General features: G+C 43.7%; 1 protein-coding gene across 1 annotated transcript in view; it reads left to right on the top strand.

The window, feature by feature from the left end:
• LOC311247418 (SH3 and multiple ankyrin repeat domains protein 2-like) overlaps window positions 1–27496 on the top strand; it is a gene marked incomplete at its 3' end in the record, with an annotated part of 730890 nt that overhangs the window by 112641 nt on the left and 590753 nt on the right. Inside the window, 1 exon segment of the mRNA XM_084337816.1 lies at window positions 11591–11815. Coding sequence (XP_084193942.1) covers window positions 11615–11815 — 201 coding nt within the window. The 5' untranslated portion in view covers window positions 11591–11614.

The raw sequence follows: 27496 nt of genomic DNA, 5'->3' as shown, positions 1-27496 counted from the left end.
ACCACAGTGACCAGCTCTCCTCGCTTGACTCCACTGTTAAGGAGCTCACGTCACAGGTGAAATTACTAACCGACAAATGTGAGGACCTAGAGGGGAGATCGAGGAGGAACAACCTTCGACTCATGGGGATACCTGAGGGCTCGGAGGGTCCGCGGCCAACGGAATTCATCGGCCGCCTACTCAAGAACCTACTGGGCCTGGATGATGAGCCCCTACTCGACAGAGCCCATCGCACTTTGCGGGCTAAACCCAAAGAGGGAGAGACGCCTCGTCCGCTCATCATCAGGGTCCACTTCTTTCATCTCCGGAACGAAATCCTACGTCGGGCCAGCGCAACCTCCCGTGACACCCCTCTACTCTTCCAAGGCAAAAGGCTCTCTATTTTCCCTGATTACACCGTCGCTGTTTCCAAGAAGAGGGCTGCGTTTGGAGGAGTGAAACGTGAACTCCATGCCTGTCCTGGTATCAAGTTTGGGCTGATGTTTCCTGCGGTTCTGAAAATCACTCTGCCGAGTGGTTCAACGCACACGTTTGAAGACCCGGCCGCCGCCTCGACTTTCATAAACACTAAACTCAGAAAAGCGGTTCCCCAGACTGTAACCATCAGCTGAACGGCAAGTTCATAATTCATGTCCATATGACTGAGCATATACAGACTATTTCATTTTGGGACTACGATATTTCACAATATTAACATTTGTCACTTAACCACGGAAGGGGTGGTGTTTATCTTTAGAGTTAGTAATAGTGGGTTATGCGCGCGTCCAATTTGAGGAGACGCATCAGCATGGGAGGGAGGGGGAGGGGGGAGGGAAGGGTTTGTTTACATTTACAGTTCTTTTTGTGCGATGTTTATACTGTTGTTGCTTTTTCTATGACTTGGCCACTGCACATAAAAAATACTATTAGGACATACTTTTCGATGTTACTCATTGTACACTCAACACCAGTCTATGACTCAACCTAAAACCTCACAGCAGATTGGAGGAGTGGTCAAATTTACTAGTTGGAATTGTAAGGGCTTAAATCAGCCAATCAAACGTAGTAAAGTACTGGGGCATCTTCAGAATTTGGGGGTTCATATAGCTTTCCTTCAGGAAACTCATTTCAAGCTATCTGATTATACCAGACTACGTAAACGATGGGTTGGCCAAGTGTACCACTCATCATTTCAGAGCAGAGCTAGAGGTGTGGCAATTTTAATCCACAAATCAATAAATTTTATTTGCTCAGATGTTCTCTCTGACCCAAATGGTAGATTTGTGCTGGTAACTGGAAAGCTCTGTGGCACCCCAGTGATTATGCTTAATATCTACGGCCCTAACTGGGACAATAGCTCATTTTTTAGATCTGTGTTCTCTTCGATAACTGACCTCTCCACACATTATCTGATATTAGGAGGGGACTTCAATTGCTGGCTTAATCCATCATTGGATCGCTCATCTAACAGAAATGCAGTACTTTCAAGCTCTGCTAAAACCATTCAATCTTTTATGGAAGAGTTTTCACTTTCAGACCCTTGGCGTTTTCACAACCCATCTAGCAGAGCATACTCATTCTTCTCTCATGTTCATCACACCTTCACTCGTATTGATTATTTCTTGATCGACAATCGGCTCATCTCATCAGTATTATCTTGCTCATATGATGCTATTGTCATATCGGACCACTCTCCAGTTCTAATGGAACTGCAAATTAGGGGATGTGATAACACCCGACCACCCTGGCTACTGAATACTAGTTTGTTATCGAACGAAGATTTTGTTACTTTTATTTCCAAGCAGATAGATTTTTTTTTGGATATCAATAAGACGCCTGGGATCTCAGCTTCCTTACTATGGGAGACACTGAAGGCATACTTAAGGGGGGAAATTATTTCTTACTGCACTTATGAGACTAGAGCCAGAAAGAAGAAATTAGATAATTTAACCAAACAGATCACTCAGATTGACAACGTTTACTCTATCGCTCCATCACCTGATTTATATAAGGAACGCCTATTGTTACAAGCAGAATTCGATACTCTGACTACCACCCATACCGAAAAATTACTATTCAAATCCAGATACAATTACTATGAACACGGAGATAAGGCGAATAAACTATTAGCTCATCAATTAAGACAGGCATCAGCTTCGCATCAAATACCACAAATCCAAACTTCAACAGGCAGAACTACAGATCCCAAAGAAATTAATGAACAATTTAAAAACTTCTACTCATCTCTCTATGCTGCAGAACAACCCACTGACCCGTCTGCCTTTAGCAACTTTTTTGACTCTCTTGATATTCCTAAAGTTGACTCCGACTCAGCGGTGAAACTGGAGGAGCCTATCACAATAGAGGAGATTGAAGAGGCTGCTCACAACATGCAGGCAGGTAAATGCCCAGGCCCCGATGGTTACCCAATCGAATTCTATAGGAAGTTTTTTGGCAAATTGGCGCCACTTCTTATTGATATGTACAATGAATCCTTCTGCCGTTTTAAATTGCCCCATACACTCACTCAGGCCACAATTTCCTTAATCTTGAAGAAGAACAGAGACCCTCTCCTACAGTATGTGGGAGCTACCGTCCTATAAGTTTGCTATCCGTGGATTTAAAGCTTCTTTCCAAACTACTATCTATGCGCTTAGAATCGGTACTACCCTCTATTATTTCCCCAGATCAGACTGGATTCATAAAAAAACTGTACTCTTCTTTTAACACTAGACGGCTTCTTAATATCATGTATAATCCCTCTTCTTCCTCAATATCAGAAGCTGTGATCTCACTAGATGCCGAGAAGGCTTTTGACCGGGTGGAGTGGAGCTACCTATTCTACACCATGGAGAGATTTGGCTTGGGTAAAACATTTATCACTTGGGTGAAACTGCTTTATACCTCCCCTATAGCCTCAGTCAGAACCAACAACACACATTCTGAATATTTCCCTCTCTTTCGCTCTACTCGGCAAGGCTGCAATTTGAGTCCCTTATTATTTAATATCGCAATAGAACCATTGGCCATTGCTCTCAGATCAAATCCTAACATAACTGGTATTCATAGGTTTGGCATCGAACAGAAGACTTCACTTTATGCGGATGACTTTCTTTTATATGTATCGAATCTCTCTGTCTCTATTCCAGCTGCCCTTGATGTTTTCAGTTCATTCGGTGCAATATCAGGATATAAACTAAACTTAGATAAAAGTGAGCTATTCCCTCTGAATGCTGAAGGTCGAAATTACCCCTTACATACTTTGCCCTTTAAAATTTCCCCACTTGGCTTCACATATCTTGGCATTCGTTTCACAGACAAATTTAAGGATTTATTTAAATCTAACTTATCCCCTTTGTTAAGCAAACTGCATAAAGACTTTGAACGATGGTCGCTATTACCCCTGTCCTTAACGGCACGAGTCAACTCAGTTAAAATGAACTCCCTGCCAAAATTCTCATACCTTTTTCAATGTTTACCCATCTTTCTCACACAAGCATTCTTCCAGAAAATTGACAGTTTGGTAGTTCATCTGGAATAGGAGAGTCCCTAGGCTCGGTAAAGCCCTCCTACAAAGACCAAAGCCTCTGGGAGGGATGGCTCTGCCCAATTTTAAATTCTATTATTGGGCAGCCAACTTTAGAGCACTACAACATTGGGCAAGGTTTGAAGACACACCTTCATCCCCTGTATCGTTGCTTTTGGAATCCTCTTCTTCCAGCCCTGCCTCACTGGCTGCTCTGGCTCACGCACCTCTACCTTTTCCCACCTCTCCCTACTCTAAAAATATCATTGTCAAATCAACACTCAGGATATGGAACCAGTTCAGATGACATTTTGGTTTACAATCTTTTTCTTTACTAGCTCCAATTACAGCTAACCCTGTTTTCCCCCCCTCTGTGATGGATAGAGCTTTTCTCTCCTGGTCCCCTCTTGGTATTAGAACGTTCAGTGATTTATATATAGAAAATATTTTTCATCATTTGAACAACTGTCTGACAAGTTCTCTCTTTCGAGGTCACATTTCTTCAGATACTTGCAAGTCCGCAGTTTTGTACGTAATATCAACCCACAGTTCCCCAAACTCCCAGAAGCCACTCCTATTGACACTTTACTACTTTACTGGTCACAAAGGGTATTATATCTGTCCTGTATGGCTTGATTTCCTCACTGCGTCCTACCTCATTAGAAAAGATCAGGAGGAGATGGGAGGAGGACCTGGGTGAGGACATCACAGAAAACCTGTGGGAGGATATTCTACACCGGGTCCACTCCTCTTCAATTTGTGCCAGGCACGGACTGATCCAATGTAAAATTGTTCACCGTTCACACTTTACTAAAGTCAGGCTAGCCAAGATCTATGGCAACATTGATCCCACCTGTGACAGATGCCACCGTGCCCCTGCTACACATAGTCACATGTTTTGGTCCTGCCCTTCCCTGCATAATTTTTGGTCTGAAATATTTGAAACTATCTCAAATAGTATTGAGATCCCAATCAGCCCGACTGCCATAACTGCTTGCTTTGGTGTCTTTATCTCCCCTACTACTCTGTCTCTGCCACGATATAAAGCTGACCTGGTGGCATTTGTTACTCTCCTGGCTAGACGTCTCATTTTACTGCATTGGAAGTCACCCACTCCTCCATCTCACTCTATGTGGCTCAGGGATATTTTGCACTTCCTTAAGATGGAGAAAATAAGGTGTGTCATAAGGGGTTCTACAGCTAGATTTTATAAAACATGAGGCCGTTTCTTTACCTATGTTGGGGAACAAGGCTCAATCGACCCCCCATAAATAATGCTCACTCCTAACCTAGCACAGTCCAGTCGAGTGACCTATCTACTTGTGCAAATGTAACCGATGTCTACCTTCTCATTTAAAAAAAAATTTGTTCCATTCCTCTATTCCTGCTGTACAGTGCTTGTCCTGAGTGTACATATCTGTTTAATTGACTATGTCCGAAACAATATCTATATTTATTTTGTGGTGTACTATTTTTTTGTCTATATATTCAAGAGACCTATACTTTGACTACTTATACGTAGCCATGTGCAACATGTATATTATTTACATTCAACAGACCTATATTTTGTTTATTTATACATAGTTTTGTGCAATAGGTATATTGTTTATCCAACAGACCTATATTTTGACTAACTATATGTACCTTTGTGCAATATGTATATTGTCTACATTCAACAGACCTATATTTTGACTACTTATATGTAGATATGTGCAATACGTCTGGCATATATGTGTACAATTTGACCTTGTGATGATCTCATATTGCAATGAAAAAACTTCAATAAACAAAGTTTTGAAAAAAAAAAATTATAATTTTTTTTGCCTGATAGAAGAGAATGACATCCTCAAGGCATGTAGATTTATAATATTTTAACTTAAAACTAGGCTACTTTTGCATATACAGTCATTATATTCCAAATAAAATAAGTCCCGAGTCGAGACTCCGTGCTGCTCCCAACGAATCCCAATAGTATGCAACTACAGAGCCGCAGAGCAGGGGCGCTTTCAGGTCCGGTCACAGGCCCGCTCAACAGCGCCCCCCACCCAACGGCTGAATTGCCAATGGCTGAATTGGAGTATTGCACTGTGCAGGCACAGTGGCCCCACTATGCGGCTTTGCAGCTGCATGCTTCTCGCAAAATCCAGCATCCAGCTCCCGCTGCCCAGCCGTCAGAACACTACACATATCATAATGTTCACAGCAAACTGTAGTTGATCACCAGGTATGTTTTATTAACGTAGAATAATTCATATAAGAAAAACGATAGGGAAATCTCTTACCTTTCTCCACTGGTTAAAAATGCCAGGAACTGAAATTGAAACTTGCTGTGCGCCGCGGTGATATGTGTTTATTATGAAATGACAATTGCGTGTTGACACGCCCACTGCGCGAAGCCTCCTAAATAACTTTTTCCAGTTTGCACATATCTATTATCTATGACTAATTCTATCTATTTTTAGGGGCAAATGCGAGTGAAATAGTTGCGCTGTGGTTACATGACGTCATTGCTATTTTAGAGCTGCTCTACCGGTTACAAGGTATAGTCAAAATCCATACCGTAGAGCAAATTCATACCGTTTATACCGTATACCGTTTATACCGTCCACCCCTACAGTGCAACATGACGTGGACAGGAACGGGGGGAAACTGGAGGTAGGAGACCAGTGTCAGGAGGGAGGAAATGTTCACTGTTCCTCTCATAACCGGCCCAGCCAGGGCCGGCCCTGGGGACGTTACAGGCTTGAGTAAATTGTGATGAAACAAAGGAGAATATAAATTATGATTTTTCTTTGCATCTTTGACAGTGAATAACACCATGCTAAAAATTACCAGACATGAAAAACTGCCACTCGTCAATATAACCCACCCCCTTTCCTCACGAATGGAACTGGTGACGTGGAGTCCGCTTTGAGCGTTTCCAGGGTTAGCGGCTAACGCTAGTTAGCTTAGGCTAGTTATGGGATAACTTAGTTAGCAGCTAACGTTAGCCTAGGGCTGGGCGATTAATCGATTAATTCGATTAATTCGAATGAATGATTTAGGATGATTTTTTTTAATTAAAATCAATTTTCAAAAAAGAAAAAAAAAGTTTTTTTTATTTTATTTTTTAGAGTCACCTTTTATTTTACAAAAAGTAATGTTTGGTGAAAGTTAGATTTGCACTTTATTAATCCCAATAGGGAAATTCATTCTTGTTTGATGATCAAGAGGCACCTTTTATTTGTTTTAAGTGAAGTTAGGTGAAAAAGCAAGTTATTGCACTATTAATCCCAATAGGGACATTCATCTTTGTTTGATCAAGAGTAACCTTATATATATATATATATATATATATATATATATATATATATATATATATATATATATATATATATATATATAATATTTTTTTTAAGTGAAGATTGGTGAAAGTTAGGTTTGCGCTTCAATTCCATATATATATATATATATATATATATATATATATATATATATATATATATATATATATATATATATATATTATTTTTTAAGTGAAGATTGGTGAAAGTTAGGTTTGCACTTCAATCCCAATAGGGAAATTCATCTTGGTTTGAAATATTTTTTTGTCAAATAAAAACAAAGGTTATTTGAATGATTTCCTTGGCATTTCTAGTTTTCAAAAGAAAAAAAATCTATTAAAATCTGCATTGGCAGGTACACCAGTTGTGTGCATGTGCTCGCATGGGTATCCAGATGCTGCATGGCTGTGAGTTGGTCCAAACTGATGGTTTTATAATGTGTGGAAATTCCAAGGCTCTCTTCATTAGTCAGGTTAAATCATTAAATACTCCATAGAGAATGATGTGAGTTTGATACTCCTGGTCAACACGGTCCTCCAGGCCAGCAATGAGGACCAGGCATGAAGAATCCACCATACATGCTTATTCCACGTAATTGTACATGGATGAGTCTACACAGTCCTCATTACAAACAATAGAAAATCGTACCGATGGCACCTTTAAAGCTGCATTTCATTTTGGTAGGATAATGTTTTCTTTGTATACACACCTCCATAGGAGTTAAAAAACAATCAACCTCCACCGCCGGCTACCATGGACAATCGCTGTCACCACCAATATCCAGGCTATTTTCTGTATTCTAAAACGCAACAAGCTAAATGACTTTTATCCAAAAGTAGGTTATGACCAGTGGCGTCGCGTGGGTAAAATAACAGGGGAAGCCAAAACAAATTATTAAAAAAAAATATTAAATATTTTTATTATTAATTTTTTTTTTTATTATTTTTTTTAAGTCAAGCAGTCACCATGTACACTACAGTATGGCTCGGCGGCCAGTCAAACTTTCTTAACAGATTGCAGAATGGGTACAATTCAGTACGGCTCAATACACACAATTGTATAAGGGGATGCAGACCAGAGAAAGACGTTTGTCTTGTTTACATCAGGGTCCCCCATTTTCAATTCATAGTGACATTTATGACATACAAGACATCATGACATCAAATATACAGTACTGTTACCCATAGATCCTGACAGAGTATATACATATGATGGGGAGGGGACTGTACATTAGGAGGGGGTGGGTGGGTGGGAGAGAAATATACATACGGCCGGGAGAGAATATGACTGTCTATTAGACAAACGTGACAAGACAAACGTATTTCTCTGGTCTGCATCCCCTTAACAATTGTGTGTATTGAGCCGTACTGTATTGTACCCATTCTGCAATCTGTTAAATAAAGTTTTCATTCATTCATTCACGTGTCTGTTGCGCGGCGCGCCCAGCCATCAGAGCGCTCCTACTGTAAAATGCGGAAGCAGCCATTTCAGCCTCAGTTTTACTCGTTTATAAAAATGATTTAAAATGTTTATTAGCAACGCCGAGCTTTCAAACCCTGCCGCATCTGTGTGTGAAACCCTAATGGAACGCTGGGTACCTTTGACATTTATATCCGATATATTTTGGACCCACCGCTAGCTTTTAAGCAGTGCTTGATGGTGCACATTAACCTGGCTACTACGGAGGAATAAGTGACTGCGTATTCCAGCCCCTGGCTTGCATTGCAGTCATGAAAGGGTCTACAAGCTTGCCTGATAACGTTAGTTAGTCAGTCAGGCTGCTCAGTGCTTACCTGGTCAATAATGTGGTCCTCCTCTTGCCAGATAGATTTGTTAAATCATAATATCCACAGTGGTGTGCTCTGCTGGTCCTCAGTAAATGTCCCGCCGGCGAAAATAAGTTGCTATTAAAGTGCTAAATGTTAGATACACTAATAGAGGATTCGAACGTGCCCGCTCTGTTAATAACATTTTCAATCAATCCCGCGAGGGGATGATGTTCAGACATGTTTGTAGTAGACTACTAGACTGAGTGACGCCAGACAGTTTTATACTACTAATGGGATGTCACGTTAGGTAGTCAGGTGGAAACGTGAACTTCTGACCTGCCCCGCCTCCAGGGGGGAAAATATGCTGAGTGTTTTCCTCCCAGCTCCGTTTTAAACTTTTAGGGTGTGGCAGTCAGCTCGAATCTGATTGGCTAGGATCGGATTTGGACTCTATAATGCTGGAAGCCTGGAGAAAGAGACCTACCCACTGCCTCTCTCCTATACTAGCTGCAGTGAGCACAGTGAGTCTGACAGTGTGTTAGAGGGAGTGAGAAGGAGAAGAGGGAGACATTTAAAAAAAAATATATATATATATATAACACAGATGCACAGATGAAAAAGAATGTAAACTATATTATTTATTTTTTTTTAATTTTTTTTTTCATATTTCATATTTGATATGAATTTATAGGGAGGCATGGCTTCCGTTGGCTTCCATAAGGATTCGCCACTGGTTATGACCCAGATCACAGAATAAAACAATATTGTGTGTCAGGATTATAATTTCAAGGCTAGCATTTTAAAACAAAATTTAGTGAATAGGGATCACTGAGTTGCCAGAGGGTTTAAAAGTCAATATGCTGTAAAGTGCAAAGTGAAATATTGCTTTAAAGGAACACAAAGTGGATACGGACCATTGACCTACCATCAAAAGTAACGGAATAAACAAGAAGGGAGGTTGAGGTGGTCGAACAGGCTGAGGCTGTTATTTCTACATGTCACAATATGTCACAACAAGTAAATAAGACAGTTTTAGAGTTGTTGGAAATTGTATCCTCCAGTCATAATATGTAAGATACCTAGCGCGCTGTTGGTCTTTATCTCTGTACTGCACACACACATATGAGAAGGGTAGGCCTACCTATCTTCTTCTCTGACTCTGGGGAAGACAGCAAATAAGCAAATTTGCCAAAAAGTTAGTTAGTAATTCCATGAGAAGGCCTGATAAGTGCTGGGCGCACAAAGCCCTACCATTCAAACCAAATATCACTGCAGATGTTACTGAACCCACTGCACTCCCTTAGGTAACAACCTGAGGACCAATTATAAATGATACCAATTATACCAGTCAATGAAATGAGAAAGAGTTTAAGATCTGGAAAGAATGAATCCAGGAATAGGAAAATAGGCCTAGTTCTAATAGAAATGTGTGTGTGTGTGTGTGTGTGTGTGTGTGTGTGTGTGTGTGTGTGTGTGTGTGTGTGTGTGTGTGTGTGTGTGTGTGTGTGTGTGTGTGTGTGTGTGTGTGTGTGTGTGTGTGTGTGTGTGTGTGTGTGTGTGTGTGTGTGTGTGTGTGTGTGTGTGTGTGTGTGTGAGAGATAGAGAGGAGAATATATTCTCATAATCTCATTATCACTCTTACAAAGCCTGCCATGTGAAAGAGAAGCTGAGACTCAGCAGATACAGCTACAGTATATGAATCAGGTCAACATTCCTGTTCTAGAAGTGGCTGGAATGGTGCAATCTCTTGAAAAGCTTTGTCAATCTGCAATTGATTGCATGAACTAAACAATTATGTCATTTAATAGAATGGGAGGAATCCCATTAACCTGTTAAGCCATATTTTCAGAAAATTCGCCTAAAAGTACATACCCAAGTAAATGGAAGACTGCTCCACTTCATTCAGCACCTTCTTGAGATCAAGAAGACGTAAAAAAGCTAAGCAAATGAACAAAGGGCAGATCATTTACAGTTTTTTTTGTAGAAGTACAGAATTTTGAGGTTTGTTCGAAAAACGTTAACCTAGTCAGTGGTTATAAAAAATTCATAAACAGTATATTGAAAAACTTTAACCCAGTGGTTAATAAAAATGAATACAACTTTAACCTAATGGTAAATACAATGTATACCAAAGAAAAAGTAGTTACTGGTACCGGGCTGAGATTTATTTCATGTCATAAATAAAGGATACAAATAATAAATAAATAAAAAATAACATAATATTAATGTTGCGTTTCTTTTTCAAATGTAGCCAAGAGTAAAGACCCTAACCCTATCAAAACAGCAGTCAAAGTGTATATTTTTCAGCACTATGTTTGTTTACCTATGATTTTAAGTGTTATTAGCGAAATATGAGTTTATAAGAATCTTGGCGCTTTGCATCGAAAACCGGATGATTTAGACATGAGGAAATGACGCCGTCATGAAACCGTTGTTGTCCTAAGAAAGAGGAGACCAAGGGCTTCCGATGGATGTCGGAATTTCATAAAACTACTCTACCCAGCTCACACCAGCCACTGTCAAAGCTTCTGAAAATATTCTTGCAAAATGCGAAAAATATTTACCTTATTTTCGTGATTATATCTCACGGGTTGAACAAACCTGAACGTTATTGTCCTCGCATCTCAGCTGAATCCAGCCGGTCTACTGACTAATATTATTATGTCCTGTGTCCTCGATTCTCAGCTGAATCTGGCCGGTCTTCTTACTAATATCAAAAAACCCACCTCTTCAACTTGGCCTTTAACCCCTAATCTCTCACTTTATATGTATATGTTGTGTCTGTCCACTGTCTGTTACTTTGTTATTCCCCCCCCCCCCTATGTAAAGCGACCTTGGGTCCCTTGAAAAGCGCTATATAAAATGAAGTTATTATTATTATTATTATTATTATTATTATTATTATTATTATTATTATTATTATTATTATTATTATTATTATTATTATTATTATTATTATTATTATCATTATGTCCTGTGTCCTCTCATCTCAGCTGAATCCGGCCGATCTCCTTGCTATGCCCCGGAGTCCCACATCCAGTGAGGATGGGATGGCCCAGAGTTTTTCTGACTACTCCGAGGACTCCTCTGACAGCTCCCGTGAGGAGACCATCTATGAGACAATAAGAGCCACTGCCGAGCCGTCGCCAAGTCACATGGACGACGTCCGCACACACTCACTGGTCATCCGCATCATCATCCCTGACCTGCAGCAGACAGTGAGTGACTCTGTCTGTCTGTCTGTCTGTCTGTCTGTCTGTCTGTCTGTCTGTCTGTCTGTCTGTCTGTCTGTCTGTCTGTGTGTGTGTGTGTGTGTGTGTGTGTGTGTGTGTGTGTGTGTGTGTGTGTGTGTGTGTGTGTGTGTGTGTGTGTGTGTGTGTGTGTGTGTGTGTGTGTGTGTGTGTGTGTGTGTGTGTATGTATGCGCCTGACTGTGATTATTATGTGTGTTTGTGTGTGCACTTTTTTTTGTCTGTGCATTTACATGTATAGAAGTGTGGGAGTAAATTTTGCTTCTTGTTTTTACCATCTCACCACCTCTAAATCTATTCTATGCTAAAATGAACTGAAATGGCGTTTATTTAAATTATACAGTATTTCCTGGAAACATTTCTTTGAAAAGGCGGCACTCCATCAACAAAACAATATGTCCAGTCAACCCTTGAGGGTCCAGCATCATACATGGAGTTGTCCTCACTGAATAAAATGTAATGTGCACCTCCAACATGTTGTAGCTATGCAGATGGTGTCATGATTGATTGGCATCATGTCAGAACATGAACTCTGTCATTCTAACCACGTTATCCACAAAAACGAACCTCGCTCATGTAAAATATGACTTTTACAGTTTCACGGGAACACTCCATCTACTCTAAAGTACATGTATGAATTGAGTCCAAATATGTTGAGAGTGGCATTAAGTATCAGGTGACTGATTGTTTGGTTGACTGACTCTGCACAACTTAGCTACCATTGAATGAATATGCAATATAATATAAAGATTTCTGGCAAAATAATTGTCTACATATACAAAAATTAAATAGATAAATAAAAGTAGAGCAGAATGTAAATGTAGAGGCGTGGTCACAGATGTTCCAACCATCTGTGACCAACATGCACTCTACTACACTCTGTTACCCATCTGCCCCACGCTCCACTCCACCTGTACCATGCAGTCAAGCAGACTCTCTTCCCTTTTAGCTTTCTCAGATGAGTACATTTATTATTCTATCTTTGAATAAACGACTAGTACTAAAATATTAATTTGCTTACCTGTACAGTATGTCTCAGACATGTGCATAGGAGGGGAGTATGTGTCACAAGTCCCCATGAGCTCCCAGCAAGACATTGCATAACATTTATAATCTTCTCACATTTAGTCACAGTTTTTTCTATATGTTTTCTCCATGTTACCTTCTCTTCAAAAATCACTCCTAGAAACTTAAACTCCTTGACTCTCTCTACTGGCTTGCCATACATAGAGAGCCCCAGCCCTCCAGTCTTTCTTTTATCCGTAAAAATAACAAATTTGGACTTTTCCACAGACATTTTGAACCCCCACTTCTCAGCCCAATCTACCACTTTATCCAGTGCCCCTTGTATCTTTCTTGTTAAACACTTAATATTCCCCCCTCTTTTCCAAATTGCCCCATCATCAGCGAACAACGATAGCCCAAACCCTGCCCCCACCTCTTGAATTATATCGTTGATCATAACGTTGAATAGCACTGGGCTAATAACACTCCCTTGAGGAGTACCATTATCTATCCCCACTATCTGTGAATATGCTCCCCCGACTCTGACCTGTATGGTCCTGTTTTGCAGGAAAGCTCTGATCCAGTTCAGCATCCGCCCTCGTATTCCAGCATTAAACAACTTAACCCCCAACCCCTCTTTCCACAGCATGTCATACGCTTTTTCTATGTCAAGAAAAACAGCTACTACTCCTTCCTTGTTAAGGGCTCCGCACACGGAGGGCGATTTTAGCCAAGCGACCGACTTTTTTTTCGAGCCGACCGACAGAATTGTATCGCCTCCTTTGTTATGAATGAGAGAACACACACGGCAAGAGATTTTGAAGCGACGGTCGCGCAGCTATTTCTGTCGCCTGGCTAAAAATCGCCTCGATCCTATTTTTTGAGGCGACACAGAAAGGACAATGAGGAAATAACATGACTTCTACTGGTGTATCATTTGTACACCATTAATGTATCAATACATTCATTGATCAATAACCTACGTATTATTACCATGCTACTTATGTTAATTATTATTAACAGGAATAATTTAAATAAATAACGTTAGTTGGACAAGCTATAGTGGCCGCTTATCATTAACTAATAAATGAACAATGCGCCACGATGCACCTACTAGTGTTTTTATACTCGGGTAACAAAAGAAGTTGTGGATGTTGACAGAGTTTAATGTCCAGGCTGCAGCTGATGTAGTTTATACGGTTTATTGTCCAAAGAAAATGATGGTTGAGAACAGAACAGCGTCTTCCGTGAAAAAACGTTCTCTCTCAGCTGCATAACATTACTTGTCCAATCGGTGGTAGTGAACGTATTGTAGCGATCAGGCATGCAGTAATGTCAGGAAGAATGAGGAGAGGTTGTATTCGTATATATGGTGGTTTAATTCCAGCTCAATATGGGTTTTACAGGTTAATATTCCCTCGTAGAGCACAACACAGCTACCACAGCTACCTGCTTCACGATAACCTAACATCCGGTCCGTCCTCCTATATCTCCCTCCGGGGGGAAACAAGTAATAACCACACCCCCAGCTACACAGAGCGACACATTATTATACCTGTGAACGGTCGGTCGGCTCTGGTGTGGGGGGCCAGGCGATTGTCGTTGAGCGACAGACGATCACATCGCCAGGCGACGTCGGTCGCTCGCCGTGTGCAGACCACTTTAGACTTAGCTTTTCTTATGTCCAGGTCAAGGACCAACACAGCGTCCATTGTACCCCTCCCTACCCTAAATCCACTCTGGAATGGTGTGAACATTCCCTGCTTCTCCAGCTTATATATAAGCCGATCTGTCACCATCCTCTCCATAATTTTACACAAAACAGCCGTGAGTGCAATTGGCCTATAGGAACCTGGTTTAGTGGCTTCCTTTCCTGGTTTAAGGATAGGGATGACTACAGCATGCTTCCATTCCACCGGGATAACTCCTTCCTCCCACACTGTATTTATGAGCGCTAGTATCTCTTCAAACATTACACTGTAACGACTGGGGGTGATGATGAAGGTGAGAACACAGTATGCAGACAAGGAGGAAGGAACGGAGGCAGAGACGAAGGGTGATGCTTAGAGAAGGGATATTTACTAACTCACAACCAAACTACAAAACAAAAGGGAGGCACAGCCGGGCTGGCTCTGGGACAAACACGGCCTGATCACGGAAAACAAAGAGCACCAAACATTGCTATCATAACATACTGAGGAACAAACTCACTTGACAGGACAACAAACTCACTTGACAGGACATAGGCACACAGGCACGATACAGGAACAACGCAGGGACAATGACGCCACAACAATCCAAACAAACCACAAGCAATAAATACTGACACTAATTAATAATGGAAAACAGCTGGGGGAAGAAGGCACTAGAACTAAAACAATAATCAACAATACCGGAACAAGGACTAGGCTAATATAAAACACAGAATCAGAATGCCAACACAGAGAAAACCTAAACAGACAACACTTGTAACATAGACACTAATTGCCACAACAGAATGTTATTAATATGACCAAGCAGGGTCAATGTTGACTGCAGAATCTGCAGGTGACCGCTAGATGGCGGTATGACACTGGAGCATTGATTCTCCCAGACCTGAGCTGGTCTGGGAGTGTAACAGTACCCCCTCCCCCCCCGGCTTCCAGACCCCCCGAGAACATCGTCCGAACACAGGCGAAGCAGGAGGCCGGGACCCCGGAAAAAACCCAGGGCGAGGACCCGGAGAACTGGGGCCGGGAGTCAGAGGAAAGAACCCAGGAGGGGCATAGCAGCCAGGGGGGTTGAAAACGGGTGCAGAGGCCCGGAGAGGGGGGGTGGGGATGGGGACAGAGGTCTGGAGAGGGGGGGTGGGGACGGGAACAGAGGCCCGGAGAGGGAGGCTGGACCCGGGGACAGAGGCCCAACGAGGGGCGGTGGGGGATGGGGACAGAGGACCGGAGAGGGAGGCTGGACCCGGGAACAGAGGCCCGAGGAGGGGGGGTGGGGATGGGGACAGAGGCCCAGAGAGGGGAGGCGGGGAGAGAAACAGGGGGTCGGTCAGGAAACCTGGAGCCAAGGGCCGAGGGTAAGGACCCCAGAGCAGGATCCCGGACGAGGGACCCTCCCGTCGCCGGACTAGGAACCGGATCGGGGGAGCCGGCACGGAGGTGCGACGGCGACGACCCCCGGAATAGGATCCAGCGCAGACCACGGCGAAGACCACGGCGAGGACCAGGGCGCCGATCACGGCGTAGGGCTGGACCAGACGGGGAGCCAAGACCAGTCAAGGAGCCAGGTCCAGACGAGAAGCCAGGACCAGTTGAGGAGCGGGGACCCGGCATAGCAGCCGGACCAGGTGTAGAGGCTGGGCAGATGGTGGAGACTGGACCGGTCTCGGTGGCGAGACGTGGCATAGGGGCTGGAGAAGGAACAGTAACAGCCGGAGCTGCCCTAACAGGAACCAGGCTGGCAGTGAAGGTTTGGTTAGCTGCCTGTGCAGTGCTAGGTGCCGGTACTGTGCTACCCGCAAGGGCTACGCTAGCCGGGGCTACGGAAATAGCTACCAGAGCTACACTAGTGGCAGGAGCCAAACTAGCTGTTGGACCAACGCTAGCTGTCTGGGTTGTGCTAGCTGCAGGAATTGAATTTCTGCTAGCTGCAGCTGCTATGCTAGCCGGAGCTAAGGGAGTAGCTACTGAAGCTTCACAAGTAGCAGGAGCCACACTAGCAGTAGGGCCTACGCTAGCTTTCTGTGTTGTGCCACTCCTTAGACTTGCTAGCCTTGTGTGACTTGCTAGCCGCAAGTGCTACGCTGGCTAGGCTAGCTGTGCTAGCTATTGAGGCCTGGTTAGCTTCAGGAGCTAGGCTAACCGTGACGGTAATGCTAGCTGGGAGGACCTGGTTAACTGCAGGAGCTAGGCTAACGGTAGGGGTTAGGTTAGCCGTGGAACCCTGGTTAGCTGCAGGGGCTAAGCTAGCAGACTGGGTTGTGCTAAGTGTGGATGACTGGCTAGCTGCAGGGGCTAAGCTAGCAGACGAGGCTCGCCTAGCTGTCTCCATGAGAGCACAAACCTGGTCCGTCATAACCCTCATCTGAGGCGCCTGTGTAGGGCTCTGCTTCACTACGTCGTCGATCAGCTTCAACCAGAAGACCCATTTAGCAGGAGAGTAGCTGGTCAGATCCCCGTCTATCATACTATAAATGATGGTCATAGTGTCTACCACCTTGTCTGCTGTGCTCTTGATTGGTGGCGTCATTCTGTAACGATTGGGGGTGATGGTGAAGGTGAGAACACAGTATGCAGACAAGGAAGAAGGAACGGAGGCAGAGACGAAGGGTGATGCTTAGAGAAGGGATATTTACTAACTCACAACCAAACTACAAAACAAAAGGGAGGCACAGCCGGGCTGGCTCTGGGACAAACACGGACTGATCACGAAAAACAAAGAGCACCAAACATTGCTATCATAACATACTGAGGAACAAACTCACTTGACAGGACAACAAACTCACTTGACAGGACATAGGCACACAGGCACGATACAGGAACAACGCGGGGACAATGATGCCACAACAATCCAAACAAACCACAAGCAATAAATACTGACACTAATTAACACTGATTAATAATGAAAAACAGCTGGGGGAAGAAGGCACTAGAACTAAAACAATAATCAACAATACCGGAACAAGGACTAGGCTAATACAAAACACAGAATCAGAATGCCAACACAGAGAAAACCTAAACAGACAACACTTGTAACATAGACACTAATTGCCACAACAGAATGTTATTAATATGACCAAGCAGGGTCAATGTTGACTGCAGCATCTGCAGGTGACCGCTAGAGTGTAACATTACACCATCCAATTTTTTATACACCTCATAACCTAGGCCATCTTTCCCTGCCGCTGTTTTTCCCCCTCTCTGTATTGCACTGCGTAGTTCATCCAATGAAAAGAACAAATTACTGGCATCCACATTATCCTGGCTCACCTCAAGCTTGTATATTTGCTCTCTTACTACCTCGTTCCCCATCCTAATACCCTCCTCCCCAATATTAACCCCGCTGTGAACTTCCTGAAACTTTTTCACACACATACTGGCTTTATTTTACTGGCACATTTTCGATTTATGTACTGAAAAACAATAATTTTTATTAGGATTATCAAAATATTTTAAATAATCAGTGAGGCATACTTTTGAAATCAGTTTTGTCTCCATCTCAGTCCATTGTGTTGAATCCTCATCATCATCATCATCATCATCATCATCATCATCATCATCATCATCATCATCTTAAGAACATTGGACATAAGAACATCATCCCTACATAAAATCATGGAAAAATACTCTTTATCCTTTACACTTTTAGAAAAACAATACACATTTGTCCAACAGCTTCACATTTAAAACAGTCTCTCGCACAAAAGCTACACAAAGTAGAAAAAAAGAATCCCCTCCTAATTTCTTTTTTTATGCAAGAAGATTTTAAAAACAAGAAAAAATAATAATAATATTTGAAACAATTTCACTGCAGAGACCAGTGGCGTTAAGAGCATTTTGTGAAGAGATGATGTGGCGCTGCACTGTGCCATCTCGTCTAAAGCTCACAGATGCTGGTCTCCACCACAAACTTGTTCTCAAAGTGACGGAACCTACGGCAGTTCAGGGCCTCGCGCTTCTGCATACCCAGGACGTTGATGAGCTCCACCTGCTCCTCCTCCAGCACGCGGATGCTCTCCTCCAGCTGACGGAGCTGGAACTGCATGGGCAGGTCAAGCTCCACATCCTCTCCCTCTTGCATCATGAAGTCTTCTTCGCGGTATTTAACTCTACACACAAATACCTGGCCCTCCTCCAAGATGTAGTATCTGTACAGGTAGACTCCGCCCACCACCACCTCAGACAGCATGAGGGCCAGGCCAAGGCACATGCACCAGCACCAGGCCTTGGACTGACGACGAGCTTGGTTGTCCTCCTCTAGGATAGCTTCTCGATATCCTTTTTCACATCTTTCTGCGCCAGGGCAGAATGGAACGACACCTTTACCATCCTTTCCACAGCAAAACGGTAGGCAAGGCACCTTGGTTGAGAAATGCAGGCTTCAATCTATGTTGTTTAGTCTATCTGTTCAGTGCTGTTCAGTATTGTTTCAAGATGCACCTAGTTATCTTCTTCTTCTTCTGATTTTTATTGGCGGTTGGCACTAACGTTTTGGTGCATTACCGCTGTCATATACGGAAGTATATAAGATATGCAGGGGTGGTTCTAAGGCATGCGCATTGATCTGGAGTTATATATTGTTACACGGAACGTGAAGGAGTCTGTCTGTTACTGCATACTGAAGTTGTCAATAAACGAGCTTGCACCAAGTCATAGCCTCCAGACGATCATTCTACATGGTGTCAGAAGTAAAGTAGAAAAAAAATGGCAAAATTTCAACCGCCGGCGAGTTTTCCTTTCGACAAACCAGGAGAATGGCCCGAATGGAAGCAGCGTTTTGTGAGATTCAGAACGGCTACCAAGTTGGATAAGGAAGAGGGTACCGTGCAGGTTAGCAGTCTGATATATGCTATGGGAAGCGAGTCGGAGAATATATTCCGTTCGTTTGAATTTGAAGTAGTAGCACATCAAAATTACTTTAGAAGAGTGCTAGTGAAGTTCGATGACTACTTTGTACCGCGACGGAACGTCATACACGAACGGGCATGTTTCCATCAACGGGTACAGAGAGCAGGAGAAAAAGCAGAGACTTTTATTAGGGCTTTGTATGAACTGGCTGTGCATTGTGATTTCGGCGCGAGCAAGGATGAGAACATCCATGACAGAATCGTCGTTGGAGTCCTCGACAAAGAAGTCTCCCGTAAGTTGCAGATGACGAGAGATCTGACACTCGCGCTGACCATAGAGACTGTCAGGCAGTCTGAAGAGGTTGCGGCGCAGATCAGCATGCAAGGAGAGACAGCTGGAGGCGGGGCGATACACGAGGTGACTCACAACAAGCGCTACAAAGGAAATGGCCGCCAGGGTAAGCCACAAGGGGGCAACAGAGGACAATGTAGACAATGTGGGAGAGCGTGGCACAGTAGAGATGAGAACTGTCCAGCTAAAAAGTCCACATGTAATACCTGCGACAAAGTAGGGCACTGGAGCAAAGTGTGTAGAAATAGGAAAGCAGTACGTGAGGTCAGAGAACAGCAACAGCAGCAGGACTCTGGGTCAGAAGATGGGTACTACATGGTGAGTAAAGCAGGTGGGTCGCCAAAGAGGTGGGACGTCAAGGTGTTGATGGGCTCCACACCGGTCGAGTTTAAAATCGACACTGGGGCGGATGTGAGCATCATTCACGAGGAGACCTACCACTCACTCATGTCAAAAGACCGCTGGAGCCTGCGGAAATACCACTGGACAGCCCAGGTGGCGAGCTGCATTGCATAGGACAGATCCAGAGCACTGTGACCTACAAGGGTAAGACACACCCACTCACAGCTTATGTCATCCGGGGGCCTACAGTAAACAACCTACTCAGCAGGCCAATGTCAGTGAAAATGAATTTAGTGAGAAGAGTGGAGGAAACGGTGAGCAGCAGCGGGAAAAATGAACATTTGCAGGCATACGGGGAGCATGGGACATTACAAACTGAACCAGTAAGAATACTGCTGAAAGATGGCGCCCAGCCGTACGCGGTATACACAGCGCGACGTGTACCTCTCCCTATGCTGCAGAAGGTCAAGGAGGAGCTCCAAAGGATGGAGAGGAATGGCATCATTGAGAAGGTGACACAGCCTACCGATTGGTGTGCACCCATGGTGCCGGTCCTGAAGAGCACAGGCAAAGCCCGCATCTGTGTGGATCTCAAGAGGCTGAACGAGGCTGTTAAAAGAGAACAGTACACCCTGCCCACTACCGACGAGATCACAGCAAAGCTAAGCGGGGCCACAGTCTTCACGTCACTCGATGCCGCCAGTGGATTCTTCCAAATCCTGTTGCACCCAGACAGCTGTAAGCTCACCATCTTCATCATGCCGTTTGGCAGGTTCAACTTCAAGCGACTGCCATTCGGGATCACAAGCGCGCCGGAAATCTTCCAGAGGAAGATGATGGAGACCCTGGATGGGTTAGAGGGGGTCGAGATCTTCATGGACGACATTCTCGTCTACGGGGCCACAGAAAAAAGAGCCTCTCCTCTCCACGCCACTCCCAGAGCGACCCTGGAAGAGGATCGCCATGGACCTCTGTGAGTACAAGCACAACAACTACCTAGTAATATCAGATTATTACTCTAGGTTCATCGAGATACTCCACCTGTCTTCCACAACCAGTACACAAGTCATTCAGAGGCTGAAGGCCGTGTTCGCGAGATTCGGAATTCCTGAGGAAGTGGTGAGCGACAATGGACCCCAGTTTGCAAGTATGGAGTTCAAGGAGCTGGCTAGGCAACTGGACTTCAAACACTACACGTCCAGCCCTCATCACCCGCAAGGCAATGGGCACGCAGAGAGAGCCGTGCAGACGGCAAAGAAAATCCTCAAGCAAGATGACCCAGCTATGGCTCTACTGAGCTACAGGTCTACTCCGTGCTCCTCCACAGGCTACAGCCCAGCGGAGCTCTTGATGGGGAGGAAACTCAGAACCACCCTCCCCACTCTTGAGAAAAACCTCACCCCAAAATGGCCCAGCAAGGCAGCTGTGCGAGAGAAGGATCAGAAGGAAAAAGCTAAACAGGCCTTCTACTTCAACCGCCATCATGGGGCCAGGGCCCTACCCGCCCTGCGACCAGGAGAAGTTGTACTCTACAAGCTGGACCATGACAAGAAGTGGTCCTTGCCAGCAGTGATATCCAGTGAGAGCAGCACCCCGAGATCCTTCGTCATCCAGACACAGCAAGGAACAGAGCTGCGGCGTAACCGCCGCCACCTCCAACCGGTGCCTGCGATGCAGCCAACCCCAGCAACGCCTGGTGAGTGTGCAGGGACAGACTCCCACTCTGACAGACACACCTTGTTAGAGACTGTTCCTGCCAGTCAGAGTGTGGCTACAGCTACACCTACAACCCTGTTGTCTGGTCAAATGGTGACCCGATCGGGATGACTGAGTAAGCCAGTCAAGAGACTTGACCTGTAGATCGGTCGGGTAAAATGGACTGTGCAGAGTTTTGGGTACAATGTTAAAAAAAATAAAAGGAAAAAAGAAAGGAATGTTGTATTGGATGTTGAAATGTTGGTTGGTGATTTAACTGTAATAATAACACTTGAAAGCTTAAACAGTTCATTGTTTTAGACAGAGACCAGAATGTGTGATGATGTCTCAGATTTAAGTTAAAAATGTTCAGCCTATAGTACTTTTCATTTGGAATGTTCCTATGATGTTAGAGATAACATGCTGAAAAGGGGAGATGTCATATACGGAAGTATATAAGATATGCAGGGGTAGTTCTAAGGCATGCGCATTGATCTGGAGTTATATATTGTTACACAGAACGTGAAGGAGTCTGTCTGTTACTGCATACTGAAGTTGTCAATAAACGAGCTTGCACCAAGTCATAGCCTCCAGACGATCATTCTACAACCGCCACCTACTGAAATGGAGTGTGGATCTAGATGGATTATGCACATGATAATTACTATTGTCTACTCTATATCCTACCACTCAAACCTGTACTATTTAGGGAAAAAAATTGCCCTATACCCCACATTCCCTGAGCTCAGTCGCAACACTTCTCTCACCTCCAGCTTGATGTGGTCTCTCTCCAACCTTTCTTTGAGGATCTGTCTCTCTTGTTTGTATTTGCTACACTCCACTAACACATGCTCCACTGTTTCCTGCCTACTACAATACTCACACCTACCAGTCTCATGTTTGCCCATTATCCTAAGTGTACTATTTTGCCCAGTGTGTCCAAATCTCATTCTTGAAACAATAACTTCTTCCCTCGTACCTCTGCCCACATCTCTAATTTTCCCTACTGCCCTCTGGACATTATACAAATGCCTACCTTTATTTCCTCTATCCCACTCCTCCTACCACTTCTTTTTCATTTCACATTTAATTATGCTCTTAACTTCTGCCTTGCTGTAACTCACATCCAGATTTATTTCTATTTTATTAGCTGCTTCCTTTTCGAACTTATCCGCCAGTTTGTTCCCCTCCACCCCTATGTGCTGGCACCCAAATTAATCTCACATCTGATCCTATTCTCCTCATCCTAAAAATCGCCTGTGCTATTTCCAAAATAATATCCTGTCTTGTTTCTGACTGTGTATGCTTTATACTCATTAATGCACTACTTGAATCTGACGCTATTAACACCTTGTTTGGCTTGATTGTTTCCACCCAATTGATAGCTAACAAAATAGCCATCAACTCACCTTTCCTGCGTATAACAAATGTTCTAGAATGTTCCACCATGGCATCATTCAACATTCTACGACATCAGAACATTGTGATGTCACAGTATGATGTCATAATAGAACACTCTAGAACATCTGTGATGTTACAGTATGATGTCATAATAGTACATTCTAGAACATTTGTGGTCTGTGGTAGGGCTGGGCGATATGACGATATTATATAAATATCGGGTACAGTTCATTAACGATACACTTTTTTAACGTATCGTGGATATCGTGATGTTTTGCCCAAGAGGATTGTGTCGCGTCAATCTGGTCCACCCCGTTCAAACTTTTGAACAACGCCGCTCCCACACACACACTACTGCATCAAAGTTAGTTAGTACTTATGATTAACAAAGGCATTCGTTTTGTGGCATCAACATTATATAGTTACACGTTATATAGTTACACATCAGCGTATTTACCCAAACATAGCAACGTCCGATGACGACATAGATAGCAAGCGTTACTGTTCATATCTCAGTCCGTGCCGAGTTGTGCGTGCCCATTCTGCGGTCTGTTAATAAAGTTTTCAATCAGACAGATGTATGGAAAGGCTTTTATTATAACATTTGTTGCAGTAAAATCATTATGCCTCGTTGTCATGCTGCGGTGCGCTAGTAATCACTCGTCGGCTGCGGTGAGCTGTTGTTGTTGTCGTTGAGCTGAGCTCTCGTTAAAATCGAGGAGGGCATTCAGGAAGTAAAAAAAGAATAGCGCTGCTTGCCGATTGGTGCTAAGAACAGCAGGGCGGGTACAAGCGGTGTGACGTAATGGGCAGACTCGACTGTCAATCAAAATTATTATGTTGCCGGCTGAATGATTGAATGAATGAACGTTATTAACGATTGCAGAATGGGTACAATACAGTACAGCTCAATACAACAACAGTGGACTGACTGGAGGATGAAGACCAGAAAAAGACTTTCGGCTTTTTTACATAAGGGTCCTCCATTTTCAATTCATCAAAACATTTAGAGACATACAAATATACAGTAGTTTCATAAAAATGCTAAAATCCTATTGATTGATTTAAAACTTTATTAACATATTGCAGAATGGGCACAGTACAGCTCAATACATACAATTGTTAAGGGGATGCAGACCAGCGAAAGACTTTCGTCTTGTTTACATCAGGGTCCCCCATTTTCAATTCATCATATTTCATATCTAAATCATATAATATCTCATTGCTAAATATATGCAATATATAATCTAATAATCCAATAATCTAAATCTAATATATAATATAAAAATGCTAAATGCATGGGTATTTTATTTTGTCTTTAATGTTAGCTTGCAAACTCAAATACTGTCTTGGTAAGCCTCATACTGAATTGTTTGGGGAAAAAAAGAAAAACATCGTGATGCGTATCGTGTATCGCCGAAAGGTCAGAAAATATCGTGATATCATATTTAGGCCATATCGCCCAGCCCTAGTCTGTGGGCCATCTGTGGGGACACAACAGCCTCCTCCGGAACGTCTTGCCTCTGTTCCACTCTGGCTCAACCTGATTGATTGAAATTGATTGAAGTTTTTATTAACAGATTGCAGAATGGGTTCAATACAGTACGGCTCAATACACACAATTGTTATGGGGATGCAGACCAGAGAAAGACTTTCGTCTTGTTTACATCAGGGTCCCCCATTTTCAATGCATCATGACATTTATGACATACAGATAAACAGTACTGTACCTCCAACCAGAGGACCAGGGCATTGTAGGCAGAGACATCTATTATATTGGTGAATAAGGCCATCGGCCAGTGCCTTTGTCCCCCTCCGGCAGCTGTATGTATAATATATCATATGTGCATTTGTTGCACATATGAACTCGCCCGGCATACTCCCTTTCCATGATTAATCTGCAAGTGTTGTGTGGTGTTGAAGTTTCCAGTGTTGCGGCCACCCCTAGAAATACTTGAGTCTCAGATATTACACTCGGCTGTGAAGTGTTATTCCACAAGTATACACGTGAGTTCTCTGTATTTGTTTGAGTGTCTTCATTCTGTTAGCTCCGTAGCTCCACCATACAGGTCTGTTATTATCCGCTCCTAGTCTACTCTGCCCTGCGTACCTGTTTGTGACCTCAGTATGGTGGCCTGTACTCTGTGTCGTATTAATGCATGCACATTAACACTTTCCCCTCCAAAAACGCTGATATTGTGATATCAGTGATATTGCCCGCCATGCGTTGACCGCCAGACCTCGCTGTACAGCATTATTGAGATCGATATTTAATTTTTTTGCCATGGCATTCATAATTCATATATACACCCGTAACGCTCCAGCTGGACCCTATAGGTGACGGCAACGACGGCTCAATACCACCGCCTGGTGGATGGTCGGGCGAGTTACATTCGCTTACAGGATATGGCTGCTGTGCGTCGATTAAATTCATCCGGCCGTCAGATATCGTTGCATGACTCCCGACAGACACAATGTACATAATGGATTGCTTTCTAAACTTAATAATCAATATGATTTCAGCGTTTATTGTGACATACAAACCGGAAATGGACCTAGGCGATCGACGTCGTATACTTGGGATCTTTCACCGCCAGTCTATTAGACCCACGGTAAGAGGACACCACCGTTATTTTCAACCCAATTGTGATTTTCCTTGTTTGCAAACCATCTGATCAATATATCCACCCATACTACATAAAGCATTTACTGATGATCGGGGAATTATAAACGACCCCCCCCCCCTTTCCTCCACGCATGATGAAGCATAACGTATACAGATCATATACAGTTACATTTTTTAATATAGCGTGTATAGGGGGGAAACGGCAATCGATAATCTATATATGCGTTTAGGCCTATAACTCACGTTCTAGGAATTACTGCAGAAAACGATAAAAACATACTTATATTCTAGAAGGTATTTTTGTATGAATGTATGAATGAAAAAGTATAACGTTCCCACATCCTGAACGATAGATAATCGATGTTGAATGGGCCATAGTAATGTCAATATAGCAATACAATTTAAAAAGTTATAGCCCTGCAAAGAAGGTGAGCCACTCCATAGACTTATAGCGCTGGCAGACTGGGTACAATGATGGGTACAATGCCCGGCGGGCAATGTGTTAACATAATGTAGACACCCGAAAATGTATGACTATTATTAAAGGTGTCTAACGCTAATCTTTTGCATTCCCTGTGTTCACGAGGACGTTGTGTAACCGGCTGACCGCTCTTGATCATCCCTACCCCGACATTGACACTTAACTTGCTGCTCTCTTTGATTCTCCCTATCCTAACATTGATGCTTCATAGTGGGACAGGATACAGGTGCCGCCAGGGGCGCTGGTGGTCACGTTGGGCAGGGAGGCACAGGTGAAGAAGAATGGGTTCAGAGCGCGGTGTCGAGGGAGGGGCTTCCTCTTCAGCGTTTTCGACAGAGGGAGGAGGACGCACGGAAAGGGAGCTCCGGAGATTCAGCACGCGAGAGATAAACTCAGTTACAAAGCGGGTTATCCTAGAAGTATATGCGGTAGCTTAGCGTTTGGTTAATGCGGAAGAGACATTGTGAATGAACCAGCAGGCGAGCGACTGCCGAAGACCAGGTGGTAGATATTGTCCACCTTGCGTTAGCTGTGTATAGGCGTTATGACAGGGGGTTCACCACGACCCACAGCTTAGCTTTGTTTAGGCTAGCACCACAGTTTAGCCCGCATGTCAGCCCACCCCTTCAGCCCAGCAGCGGACGTCACTACACTACACGCTCCTCCAGCCCATCCCAGCCCTTACCCTAGCAGTCACCTGCCCAGCGTCTACCCTGCCCCGCTGCCTGTTATCGCGGGATCTCCCGGCGGCCATCTTAACACCCGGACGAGTGGTGGTGAGAGCAGGCCCGCCATCTTGGATAAGTACAGCGGCGCTCCGAGTGCTGAAACTTTATCGGTAGACATTTCCACTGTGTGGCGCAGGCTCTCTAAGGGCGAAGATAAATGGTGCTTTGAACTAACACTGGCAGCAGTGTCTAGGGGCGCCCGACCATTTATTGTTTTGGGGAAAAGCCGGCTGTAGATAGGACTTTTATTTGCTAATGTGGGCCCACTGTTAATTTCTTTTGAGTGTAATAATAATGTGTGGTTCTTTATAAAATTCCCATTGAACTCCTTTACTCCTTACCTTGTTCTCCACCTACCGCGAAGCGGAGCAGTAGATAACCCTTAAAGGGAAGAGGTTCTTACTGTGTCTGTAATATAGAGTGAGAGCACTAGTTGCCCAGTGTGGAAGTAGCCTTGATAGATATG

Source organism: Notolepis coatsorum (genome assembly GCF_963971535.1).
Source record: "Notolepis coatsorum genome assembly, chromosome: 20".
Classification (NCBI taxonomy): Eukaryota; Metazoa; Chordata; class Actinopteri; order Aulopiformes; family Paralepididae; genus Notolepis; species Notolepis coatsorum.
This window is presented reverse-complemented; position numbering and strand designations above follow the sequence as displayed.